The following is a 13,401-nucleotide window of genomic DNA, read 5'->3' on the forward strand; positions in this document are numbered from 1 at the left end:
GTTTCTAACCAGGATTACCAACAATAGGTTCAACTATGATATCTATTAGATACACTTGGCCATTTCTCTCTCTTATAAACTATGCAGTCCCGAACAAACTGAGCAACTGAAGGAGCTATTGCTGTGAATAACCAACACATTATTTACACTTTTTTTGGGTGAAAACTGAAGTTTTGTTGCCTCTTTACTGTTTGCTTTGGCACATGCACAATCTGACTTATTGCATTTTTAAGCACAGAGTGTTTGTACTTATGGCATGTTGTTGAATTTTAAATAACAATGTTACTACCTCCTTGTGTGTGGCAGTGAAATTACAGTTGTAACATTTCTCCTAGAGTTGAATGTGCGGCAATCATGATTAAAACACCGGGTAAATGTGTTAGCAGAAACAAAACATTTCCGTTTTCAATGAATTCTTGTCATCCAAATATTTCTTTCATCCTGCATTTCGTCCCATTGTTTTCAGTACTGCGTCAGAACTTATAATTAAGCTTTTCCTCTCCTATTTGATGGCCTACTGCAACTATAAATGATTTAAATTTTCTTTACCACAGAAATAAATACCACTGAACAGATTGGTTTGTTTTTTGGCATGACTGCCAAGTCATCACAAACCGCCAAAAGGTTGCAGCAGATGGCCACACACAGTGAAACAGGTTCAGCTGGAGGCTTTCTCCTGTTAAATGAGAGTCTTTCCTTTCCACTGTCTCCACATGCATGCTGGGTGACAGCTTGGTAATTTCATGCCATCAGTTTGGTATCCCTGCATGGCAAACTCTTTAACCACTTTGTATAATAAACTGTACTTACACTGTTTTATACCTAAGATTTAATTGTAATGTGTAATTGACTGTTTAATCAGTTTAAATGATTGGACTGAGCTGAGTAATATTACTGTATGATACACAAGATAAAAAGGTTTGTGGCTTGAGGCATTTGTTATAAATCAGCACAATATAAATATTCTTGAATTAAATAGACATTTTAATTTCTGCTCTTTGTATCAACGGGAAATATAATAATTACAAGTGACAAAATTAAGTACATTTATTTTTTTTATATAGAATCCAGTTTCTTTTTTTTTTTTTAAAACAAATATTTTTCTGCCCTGTCCAACAACGCTTAAACATTTTATGCCATAATTCACTCAAGCTACCTCGCACTTATCGAGATGCATCAAAATAACCTCACACTTTTGTCATCCACATGTGAAAATAGCCTGATTTTTGGTCAGCTTTGAGCAGTCTCGCCCGACACACACACGAAAAATGTGACAGTTGGTACAAACAGACATACTGCAGGCAAACACGTCCGACCTGCTGGAAAGTCACTTCGTTTCCACAGTTGCTACATATTCTTAAGGCAGATAAATGTTGCATCATCGCTGTGAACCAGACATTCTCCTTATGTGTCCTGCCACATTTCCACAAACACAGCAGAGCGTGTAGTATTTACATTCACAAATGACAAAAAGATCATTTGAAAATGGACAAAAGGATGAGCGGCTGTGGTCTCAGTCTATTAGACGGTGATAAATATGTCTTTTGTATTTCTTCTCTCTCTCTCTCTCTCTCTCCCCTGGTTCCAAGTATCGCTCTGGTTTCCGGTCAATATGCCGGCTTCCTTGTTGTCTGCGCTGGATGGATGTGCCCTGGAGAAGGCGGCACCTGCAGTCAGGCTGTGGGGGATGTTCCTCAGTTTTCAGCAGCTGGGATGGAAGTGGAGTCTGACGTTTCTGCAGCACAGTCTGAGGACGTCTCCTCACTCTTGGTTTCTACTGAGAGCTCCTGCATGGAGTCCGCAGCCTCCTGAACAGCTTTACTCTCCTCTGAAAAAAGAAATAGTTCTGGTTAAAGCCAGCCAGCACCATGTCCTGTCATGTCTAAATCTAACTTGTTTAGTGAAGTGAGATTATTCTGATGAATAAAAGTGATATTTTTTTTATTTCAGCTTAAATGTATGAGAACAAAACAAATCAAAGTCTAATTAAAAAAGCTCTGTATAGCATCGCTGCTTTTATAGGATGAAGGAGGGAAAGAAGCAACCAGTTGCTGCTCTTTAGTGTGACCACCTGTGTAAAAGTAAAGAAAGGTAGTAACCGCTCGCTCATCAGGTACATTCAGGTACGTTTTAACATAACATCAAGGAGGACAGACCAGCAGTGATCCAAGAATGGCAACTGCTGCCGCCTATCAATCTGCTAACTGTTACAGAGTCATATCTGAACTATTTGACGTGTATTAATCTACCAGAGTAAACAATTCAACGAGGGAAAATATTAAACACAGCAGCCACTGTCTCCACTGAGATCAAAGTGGAGACGTCTGACCATAACACACAGCTGTATGGTTGAAGAAAACCAAACAGCCATTCAGCACAAACACCTCCTTCTTACTGTTAGTTCTGATAATGTGAGCTTGTCCTCCCCAGGATCTGAGAACGTTGCAGTTATTAATTAGAAAATTACTTCCTGGTTATTCGCAAAGTTTATTCTTGGTCCAAACTGGGTCATCAACAGGACAATGATTTCCAAGATGGACGGAAGCAAATGACTTGAGAAATGGTCTGAAAGTCAAAGTCCAGACCTCAAACTGATGTAAATGGTGAGACCTTAAGATGGCTGTCCAAAAACTAATAACTGAATCAACATTGTAAAGACGGCAAGTCCTCCACAACAAAGATAAAGTCAAACGCAAAATGATTTCTTGGAGCTTGTCACTACCCGATCCGTACCATCAGCTCATTTGCGCGTGTGCGAACAGAATAACTTCCGGTGGGAAATATTTAGTTTTTCTTACTTTTTTATTCTTTTGTATTTTTTCGAGGCAGGGGTTTCTTTGTATTTGCGGCAATATTGCATGTTCTAAAAAAAATAAACAACAGAAATACATAAAAAATACATTGTTTTTTGTTTTTTTTTAATAGCAAAAATGTTTCCCAGTTGTGGTTAGGGAAATAAACCCCCAGCTATAAACACATACAGGAGTACAGAAACGTATTTGATTTTGAAGTTTTTTGAAGTTTGACGTTTTTTTTATCAATTATTTGATTTGCATATGTATGTATTTTGTGCTTAATAAATGTATTTTAATAAGGTATGCCTTCGCTTTGTGTGTGTTCTTTGCTCTATTCCCTGTTCGTTTTTGTAAAAAAAAACAAAAAAAACTATGTGGCTACTATAATCACGAGGTTTTCTCTAGTTTTTGATGTGTACACCAGAGGGCGCTAAAATCTCAATCGATAATTTTAACTTTCTAATAAAATAAATGTTTAGAACAAGATTATTTGTATAACGAAATTCACCATATAATTAAGGATTAAATATTTTTTCCAGTCCTGTTTGAACAAATAATAAAACTAACAGAGTGCTTTCAGACAATACAGATAAACGTTACGCAAAGATAACTTCCCGGACTGGATGCTGGAGCATATCTGATGATGACGTCAAGCAATACAGTGGAGAGAATGTAAAACGTATCAATTTCTTTCAGAAAAGTCTTCAATATTTTATTTACGATATAGTTTAGCATTTTTTAAAGATTTAAGTATAGAAATAAGTATTTTCAGTACCGTAATTAATTATTTTTTTGGCGACCCGGAAGTTATTTTTTTTGCGCTTGCACAAATGAGCTGATGGTACGGATCGAGCTACCAGTACGGATCGGGTAGTGACAGAGCCTTTGGTGTTAAAGACAATTTATCCACATGGTGGATCTCGTGGGTGTACCCAGTAATAGTTTGGCTTCACTCATGTTAAACATATGACAACAGTGAGGAATCTGCTCTGTACTTTTGGACACTTAATTACAGAGTTAAATAATATCAAAACATGGTGAAGACCTAGTAGTCTTAACTATGTCCTGAAATGTTATAAAGCCTTAGAATTGACTTTAAATAAATCTTTTCTCTCCAATATAAAACCTTTACAGTGATAATGAGCCTTTGTCCTACAGCGTTGGTCACCTTTGCTCTGCTGCATCCTCAGTTTGGTCGCCTCCGCCTCCTGCTTTTCTCGCTGCTCTTGGAGCTTCTTGCAAACTTTCTTGTGGGTGAACCAGTGCATTTTCTGGCACGCTTGGCCGCAGTAGATAACCTGGTTAACGGACAGAGAGAACCAGCTGTCTGTGAACAGTGATTAAACGTTAAGATAAACCGCAAAAGCAAAGCAAGCCATCTACCGACAGGTTTATGGTTGAGTTTAGCTTCTCTGATTCTTCAGGATATGCAACAGAGAAAAACCCTTCCCTTGAACACGCCTGATAGCTACTCCTAGAGTTTTGACGCTCACCATTTTACAGATGGAGCATCTTTTCTCGGCTCCCTTTTCTCCACAGGTGGTGCAGAACTCTGCGTCCATGAAGCCAACCTGACCCGTGATGGCCTGGGTCAGCACTGAAAGAGCTGTGGGGTCGTTCCCCTGGAGCATCGTCAAGAGGAAACATCAGATATCAAAACACAATCCATCTTACGAGTCACTGCATTTAGGTTTTACCAAGACACAAAAAAGCTCATCTCCACATTTAAATCTTATGTTATGAAGCATGTAAATGTTTTAAATGAATATTGCAAACTTACGATGTCCACAGGAGCAATGCTCCGCACCAGCTGCTGCAGCAGCGTGGCATCGCAGTACGGGAACTTGCGGATGCACTCTCGGATGAACTTTTCCTGAAAGACTGGGAAACCATCGCTGTCCCGACCCTTCAGCAAACTGGAGCGGAAAGAGGAACCACCCCCCACAAATCCAGTAAATAACGGGACAAGTTTCAGGGTTAAACAGTTCTGGTGGGAAAGAAAATACGCCTGAAATGTATTGTTCAGCAGAAAGAAACAGCCAGAAGGCACTTTTAGGTTTTTGTGAGAAAATTAGGTGATATAATCTATCGAAGATGAAAAGCTGAAGCATTTTTACCGTAACCATTTGTATTCATATAAAATAAGACACCCACTTTGGTGAAGACATGCAAAACTGCTTAAATTATAATCATCGCTATATGTCATTGCAACTTTAACGTAGTCCAATTAAACGTGTCCTCTACATTTAACCTCTCCCTTGGCGAGCTGTGGGCTGCCACTGTGCTGCCGCGGCGCATCGGGGAGCATTGTGTGACCCAGAGAGGCAGTCTGTGGGATTTGAACCAGGGAACCTGTAGCTTTCCCAGTACGCAAGCAACCTGGTCTAACCACTGTGACTCCGCTTCCCAGATAAATAATTCAATTCAATTCAATCTGATTTATATAGCGCCAATTCGTAAAGCATGTCATCTCAAGGCTCTTTCCAAAGTTAAATTCAATCACATTATACAGATTGCTCGAAAAAAAATCCTATAAATAAATTATACATTTTAAAGATGAATAAATCTTTCACTGCAAAATTAAGAAATATTCAACCTTTAATTTGAATACATGTATGAAACTAGGGTTTTTTGACAGAGAACACTGGAGTAACAATGATTGATATCTTATATTTTATAACTTTAGTATTTTTTTTTTATTTCTATTTGACTTTTTAGAGGTGATCAGAGTCCCAAGATCCATTTATTTAATAATCCACAACTTCCTGCCCTCAGTGGCCCATTTCTGCTTCAAACTGGGAAGCACAAGAAATCATTACCTTTATAACTCAACAAAAAGCTACCATTAGATAGCTGCTCAACTAAAGTTTTCAGTATCTGTAATAAAACAACAAAACGAGGCTGGATGAGCATCTTGGCATGAAACTAAATGAGGATGGTGGAAAGGAAGGTTAAAAATTAAATCTAGATATGAGATGTCATCTACATGTCCCACCAACACAAACTCAAGAATGTGAAGTTTTCTGGACTCGACTGAATATTTAACTGGAACATCGTGCTGTGGTTGGATGATGCTGAGATTGGGCGGGTAAAGCCTGCAACAAAGGAAGAATTTATGCAAAAACACCTCATAGCTACTGTTAGGTGAGGACCTCTGCTACGGTGGGCCTGTTTCTCTTCCAAAGAGGACTGCAACCTCGTTAAGGCTGGTGGCATCAGGAAAACCTATAAGGGTTATTCAGTCTTACCAGTATAGATCCCCAATATTTGGACACTAATCTTTGGTTAGAACGTCTTTCTAGACTTGTGATTTTGTTTGTATAAAATGAAGAACGTTAGACGTTTCTACGTTTTACGCATGGTTTCCAGGAGTGCCAGTAGATGTAAAGGGCGCTGTACGTAAAAACCATTTCCTCCCACAGAACCTCACCTCTTTATGAGGCCGTCCAGCTTGTCCTCGCGGTCCTTCAGGAAGGAGGCACACTTTCCCAGCACGCAGCTGATGTAGTGCATCTTCATCGCCAGCACCTCGTTCATGTCCTGCTGCTTGATGCACTTCTCACAAATCAGCTCCATCACTCTCCTGCATTTGTCCAGAGCCTCCACCTCTGCCAGCAACGGGTTTTCCTTCACCAGCATCACCAACTGGAAAGCAGGAGAAACGCCTCAGAGACTTTCTGAGAGCTGGAGCTTTTCTTTCACGTTTACATTTTACGAGGAATGTTCAGAAAACGGCACACAAAGTGAGCCTTCCTAATCGTTCATACTCATCTCCCTGTTTCACTTTATGGAGCATATGTATTTATTTATATCTACGTATTCGGCCTTCCTTGGAGTCTTACTTTGACAGGGTTCAGGTTGGTGCTCATGATGATCTTGTGGAGGGGTCCAGCCAGTTTGGGTGGCAGCTTTGGCTCCTTCTCCAAACCCTGCGGCTTAGTGTAGTAATCCAGTCTGGCTCGAGAAAAGTAGTTGTTGATTACGGTGACACAGTCGTGCTGACCTAAGGAGGAAAAGCGCATGGGCGGCTTATTTGGAAGTGTTTATACTTGCCACTGTCGATTTTAAGGCAAAGGACAAGAACCTAATGTAGCAAGAGACAGTTGTGTTGATTAAACAAGAAAAACTGATCAAAAATTGTGCGATAGTTGTGTATTCTATCATTTTTGTACAAGCAAATCCCACAAAATGATAGCAACACATTTCAATTAGGTTTTAAGTTCATCATAAACGTCAGCATGACCCATTAATTAGCATCAAGTATCCGTTGCGTTCATGTAATTCCTAGCTTTTGTGTTATTAAACAAAAACAGGTTAAACCTTTATTCTTATAGGGAAAAAAATAAAAGGTTTTTATTCACAGGCTCATTGTTTTAGGTTTTGTACATTAATAGAAGGCTAACCCTCCATCTGATCTACAAAATTTCGTTGCATGTATAATGACAAATAAAGCACCTTATTTTATACTTACTTTATACTTATACACCTTATACTTAGAAAAATAGGATGAGAACAGATTGTATGGTAACATACCAACAAAAGCGGCCATCTGAGCGGCGGTCCGTCCAACAGAGTTGGTCACATCCGTTTCCGCTCCGGCATCCAACATCATCCAGGTGATGTCAGTCTTTCCTACAAATATGATGCAAATAAAAACGCCTGACATAACGTATCGTATGACTGTGATGTAGAAAGAGTTTTACCTCTGAGAATCGGAATCAGCTTTATTGCGTTATTAGCGTTAATCATTAAAAAAATAAAAGTATTAATTGTCGTAGCAATCACTGAGTCTGCGAGCGGCCTTTAATGACCAAATATGGTAACACCTCACCCCTGACGTCTTCTGGAAGTGACGTCACGGTGCTGTAAGCCGAGGGCCATTCTCCACGCTTTACAAGCAAATTCAATAGGAACTATTATACACATTGCTATCAACAACAATTATTTCGGATTTCGAGAGGACTTTACTATTGAAATTCGCCCACGTGCATGGCAGTTGGATGTTGCAATACAGCGGGTAAAAGTGAAATATACATTAGTTATTTCACCTTTCCGCTACACCACAGCCGCAGCAGACAGATTCAACTCACATCGTCCCTTTTTGGTCTCCTCGGCTCAAACTGGTATGGCTGTATTTCGTCCAAAGTCAGGTTGCTATCAAGAAAGTTTTCCATATATTCCAAATCGCTATCAAATTATGACGATAAATCCATGGAACTCCCATCGCTGTCGCTAATTAATCCATCGCTCTCTGCTTCGCATACTGCACTAGTTGTCGCCATCTTGGATAATAGCGCATTGTGACAAAAATACAGCATTGGGATTTTTTTTTTTTTTTTCAGCATTGGAACTTTTTTATAGAACTTTATTGAACATATTCTATAAACAAACAAACAGACAGTTACACAGAAGAACATTAGACAGGTGCTCTAATCAGCATTGGGACTTGCTTGACAGCCGATACCGCACCATGAAGTCACAAATTGGGAGGTAGCAGTACTGTTCTTTGACCAACATGGATGCCTCCAGTAAAGCACATTAAAATGAAAAGTACTCTTAATTAAAAGAACTTATCACTTATTGAACAGTATGTAATAATTTTATACTTAAAGTACTTTCAGAAGTTTGAATTCTGAGTATGACCGGACTTCTCCTTTAAACAGTTTGTGTCCAGGTTTGTGGGCCCCTTTCCCTGACCCGAACTGTGCAAGTCTTGGATGAAGAACTCAGATTGATGATCTTCTCTGTAGACCCAATTCTTTGTTGCCATCTGGACCCGTCCTGTTTTGTGGGTGCACCAAACCACACATTGATGGACAGACATCGACACTCACCTGACAGGCCAGCAAACATCAGGGCCGTGTAGCCGTGTTCATGCTCGTTGCAGTTTACGTCGGCTCCGTGTTGGAGGAGCAACTTGCACATGTCCGCTTTCCCTTTATAGGCGGCGTGCATGAGAGGCGTCATCCCGTACTATGGATGTGACAGATACAAATCTGCAATTAATGATTGAACCGATGACCACAAAATACTCCATTTCATCACAGTCTTCTCTTGAAATTACATCCAAGGACTGGTGACCTTTCCAGGGTGTACTTCACATTTCACGCAAGGAGAGCTGAAGATAGGCATGAAAAAGTTGAAAACTTTTAAGAAGATGCCTTATTGTTACTGAGAAGTGTCAAGCAAGGAAGGGGTGGCAAAGAATAGGGACTGATGAGGTGAGTAGAAACTAGAAAAATGGGTAGTTGCCGCGTAAATAGATGTGTACTTTCAGCAAATTATTACGGACCAATCAGGCTGGTACCAATACAGAAGCAAAAGATAAGAAATAACCAACTGGGAATGTGGTAATGCCCAGACAGTGAAATCTGTAAAATAACATTGATCAGTGGAGTCTAGACAGGCTCACTTAATCCAAAGAATGAATCCCTTGCATAGATTTTAATATGCAATGTTTGATTTGAGCTTTTGAACCAGCTCTTCTATCAAAAAAAAACAAAAACAAAAAAAAAAACAAAAAAAACAATAAGTCATAAAATCTCTCATGTTTTACATTGAAAGGGTCCAAAATGTGCTTTTCTTTTTATGAAAACAAGTATCGCTAAAAGGTTCCTTTTTTTCCCTAATGACAGCATTCATTAAGAGAAGTGGTTTTCAAATCTTCAGCATCTGACACATAAAATAAAAGTGGGTAAGACTTCAGATCTTGGTCAAGTATTGAAACATTTCCACTACTTATTAAGTAAGGCTAGAGTGAAAACACAGACAGCATCAATATCAAACATATTGCTTTTCTTAATTTGTAAATCATGGTTTTATTTCTTCTGCATACTAAACATATGGTTTACAATTACAGCTTTTGTTATTAAGTTTAATTTCTGAAGAATACATTTTTGAACTCTTTCATTTGAACCCCTTTTTTTGGGAACCACCAACTAAACACCGACTCACTTCATAATTGTTTTGATTTTTTGCAACCTAAAATAAGTTATATTACTTTGGTAAAACAAAAACAACTACTGCCCAAATGCTAACAAAAACAAAAATATTATTAAACCAGCTACGTAACAAATAAAATCCCAAAAGATTATGAACACCAGGCTAATTGGAAATGAATCAGCCCGTTTTTTTTCTGCAAAGCTACCTCATCCAGACAGTTCACTCGAACATCCTTGCAGCCCAGCAGTCTGGAAGCTTCCTGAACATTCCCTAAAACGAAAGAAAGTTATTATTATTATCACTTTTGTACATCTTCACATCAAAGTTTTACTAGAATGCACACAACTAACTCATAACCCATCACAACTATAACAAATGTTATTTTTAAGCTTTCCGATTAAGATCAATGTGAAAGATAAAACAACACGTTTGTATTTAAAACAAACAAAAAAAAAACTATAGCTTCCAGATTGGTGTTTGTCAATAGTTATAATCGTGCATGTTTTATGGTGTGGAGCAGTAATAATATGCATCTCTATCTGTATTCTACAAGCTAACCAGCAGGGATTAGCGTTAGCCGAGGAGGCTTACCTGCAGAAATAACCTGAAATAACTCCTTTTCGCTTGGAGACAAGTCTCCTTTCTTTGAAGCAGACATAGTGATACGTTAAAGCTTCAGATTAAATAGAAGTGGCACCAATATTACAGCAATTATCTCACGAAAAGCGCAGTTATTATCCGTGACAGTGTGATGCTCTGGTACCGATGCTAACTCTGAGCTAGCTGTCATACGGACTGTACCAACTAGTTCTGAAATAGGGGGTGGGAGGTGCCACGACATAAGATGAAATATATCAATTTATTCCGGAGGAATTACCTAATTTTTACTACATTATGATTAATAAACGTTGATTCTTTCCAATAAATTTTTAATTAACAGAATATGCCGATATCACCTACATCCCATTCAATCTAATCACCCCTGTGTGTGTGTGTTGTAAAAATAGTACGATCCAAGGTGGTCCGTAAAGTTCGTTCATTACCAAAATCTTTCAAGGGTGGTCATAAGAAAGGCCATTTGCTCAATGTTTAATCAGATATTATATAAATGATATATAGGCTACATAATAAATCATATGCAATAATCGTTTTATCTCTTCAACATATAGGTATTCATTTATAGAAATATTAATTTTCACGTTATTATGATTATTATTATTGATAATAATAATAATGATTTAAAAATATACGATTATATACACCAAGCTATTATAATATGACCTTTCTGACATGGTGATGAAAAGTATAAAGATTTGTTACACATGCAGTCAAATATTTCCAGCTTTTATTTCCTGTAATTTTGATTATTATGGCTTACAGGTAAAGAAAACTTTAAATTCAAGTGTTGCAGGAGATTAGAACGTCACATTAGATCAATTAAAAATTGATGTTTTAAAGAACAAATGTCAGGCTTCTGAAAAGGTATGCCCAATTGGTTGGGCCTCATCTTGTGTGCATCTGTGCACCGTAGCATAGAGCTGATCAGCTTGTGGCACTACACACACACACACACACACACACACACACACACACACACACACACACACACACACATATATATATATATATATATATATATATATATATATATATATATATATATATATATATCAAAAACGTATTCAATTGAGTCTGAGCCACGATCCAATCCAACTTAATTCATAGAGCACTTTAAACACATAGGGACAAGAGTGCTGTACAAAAACAAAGACACAAATAAAAACAGCATGAAAAAAGTAATATCGATAAAAACAACATAGGAAAAATAAACTTGAGTATTAAAAGCCAAGGTAAAAAGATGAGTTTTCAAAGGAGATTTAAAAATGGTCAAAGAGGAAGCCTGCCTGATATGCAGCGGCAAACCATTCCAGAGTTTAGGATCGGCTACATAGAATGCACGGTCTCTATACTTTCTCTTTCACTGTATTTATGTTCACTGGAAATTCACTGGAAAAGACTCAAAAACCTTAGTAATCATCGTTACACGTCTAAAAGTAGCTCACTGACAATGTGTCAATGCAAGTGTGCCCAAAATGAATCAGAATGATCCTTCAATAAACATTAATCTGTGCGAACTCAATAAATCAACTTAATAAATTGTCCCCATCTAAATAAGAAAAAGAAAGCCAGCTAAGGTGGAAAATCACAGTGTTGTGACTCATGTTGTCATAATAAAGACTGTCTTAGATGCAGTTTTTAAATAGATTACCATAGTTTGCATCTGTGCTATGACATGACTTTCATGTGTTTTACATAACAAATAAAACAAATAACGAAATTTGACTTAGTGTATGTGAAGCATCCCCTCCTATACCCTGTCGTTGCTGACATACATCATCCTTTAAAGCTGCAAACAGATCCGCTTCTTTCCAGTTTGCAGCTGAGACTGACGGAGGTTTATGAGCAGCTAAATAATAACAGCATCTACAAAAAGATCTGCATAAGTCACCAGATATTAGGTAAGTCTCTTTGATTGTCATTGTTTTAATAACCTTTAAAGAAAAGTCAATGTTTATTTTAAAAGAATTTTAACTGTGAATATTTAGAGGAAGTTAAAAAAAATCCTATGGAGAACATTGTCTTTTATATTAAAATGATTCTGTTGTGAGTGAATACAGAAATTGTATTATTCATTCCATCTGCAGAGGCCCATCACTGACATGGAAAGGATCATATCTCTAACTCTACTGGCAGGTCTGCATGTACCAAAACTCACCCTGCTTTTTTATTTTATTTTAAGAGATGGCCTTGATAATGAGATGTTTGTGCGGTTTTGTGCCACAGGTCTGTGCTTTATTTCTTTGAATGCCTCTCAGTACCAGTTTGTTTTAGTCCCCACACCAAAAACCTGGTACGATGCACAGAAGTACTGCAGAACGAACTGCTTGGATCTGGCCACCATACATGATATGGAGGAGATGAATAAAGTTTCTCAGCTCATCGAAGATGAATACAAGGAGATTGTGTGGTTTGGGCTTCAGGGAGGCAAACTGGGGAGCTGGCACTGGTCTCTGACGGGCAAAGCTTTCTACGAAGAGGAAGAAGAAGAGTTTTTGCGTTGGGGTTTTGATGAGCCAAATTACAAATGTGGATATTTCTGGGAAAAAGAGATGTACACACTTCCTTGTAATGAGCGCCTACCTTTCATCTGCTTTGATGGTAAGACTCTTAAATACACATCCAGAGGGTTTGATACCAAATGTTGTATTTTATTAATACTGCAAAACTGCCCATGTTTAGATAATGATGTAGAGCAGGGGAGTCCAAAGTGTGGACTGGGGGGCCGTTTGTAACCCTCTGAATGATTTTATGTGGAGCAAGTCTGACCTGCAAACACAGGTGGTTGATGCAGATGAATACTTTACCTGATCATTTAGAGAGACATTTTTACAGAAGTATGAAATCTTCTTAAAATAAAAAGTAAAAAACTAAATTTACTCTCATTTATTAACCAGGGGTTTTCATTCATTTGAAATTTGTAGTAAAACGAAACAAAAGTATACAGGAACTTTTACTCAAAAGCAGACTTTTGAAAAAAAAAATTGAGTAGTAAAACAAACAATTTAGAAGTAAATGGGACCATTTATTGTTTCTGGGCTCAGAT

The 13,401-nt window shown here is 38.0% G+C and overlaps 1 protein-coding gene across 1 annotated transcript; it reads right to left on the reverse strand.

Annotated features, from left to right (window-relative positions):
• Positions 1-1,175: 1,175 nt before the first annotated feature.
• ankmy2a (ankyrin repeat and MYND domain containing 2a) lies at positions 1,176-10,534 on the reverse strand. The gene is made up of 10 exons (XM_036135344.1): positions 10,329-10,534; positions 9,943-10,007; positions 8,630-8,768; positions 7,329-7,427; positions 6,638-6,798; positions 6,226-6,440; positions 4,576-4,711; positions 4,289-4,417; positions 3,964-4,093; positions 1,176-1,828 (listed from the first exon to the last, which is right to left on the reverse strand). Exons 1-10 carry the CDS (start codon positions 10,393-10,395, stop codon positions 1,695-1,697), a joined length of 1,275 nt encoding a protein of 424 aa, XP_035991237.1. The 5' UTR covers positions 10,396-10,534; the 3' UTR covers positions 1,176-1,694.
• Between the last annotated feature and the right edge of the window lie 2,867 nt (positions 10,535-13,401).

Source organism: Fundulus heteroclitus, chromosome 3 (genome assembly GCF_011125445.2).
Source record: "Fundulus heteroclitus isolate FHET01 chromosome 3, MU-UCD_Fhet_4.1, whole genome shotgun sequence".
Lineage (NCBI taxonomy): Eukaryota > Metazoa > Chordata > Actinopteri > Cyprinodontiformes > Fundulidae > Fundulus > Fundulus heteroclitus.

Bases quoted from the DNA above. Each gene is read 5' to 3' on its own strand.
- ankmy2a (XM_036135344.1), bottom strand. From the start codon at position 10,395: ATGTCTGCTTCAAAGAAAGGAGACTTGTCTCCAAGCGAAAAGGAGTTA. The intron at 6,799-7,328 runs GTATGTTACCAT...TTTCCTCCTTAG, and splicing joins TCAGATGGCCGCTTTTGTTG to GTCAGCACGACTGTGTCACC. The intron at 6,441-6,637 runs GTAAGACTCCAA...CCTGCTTTCCAG, and splicing joins CCAACCTGAACCCTGTCAAA to TTGGTGATGCTGGTGAAGGA.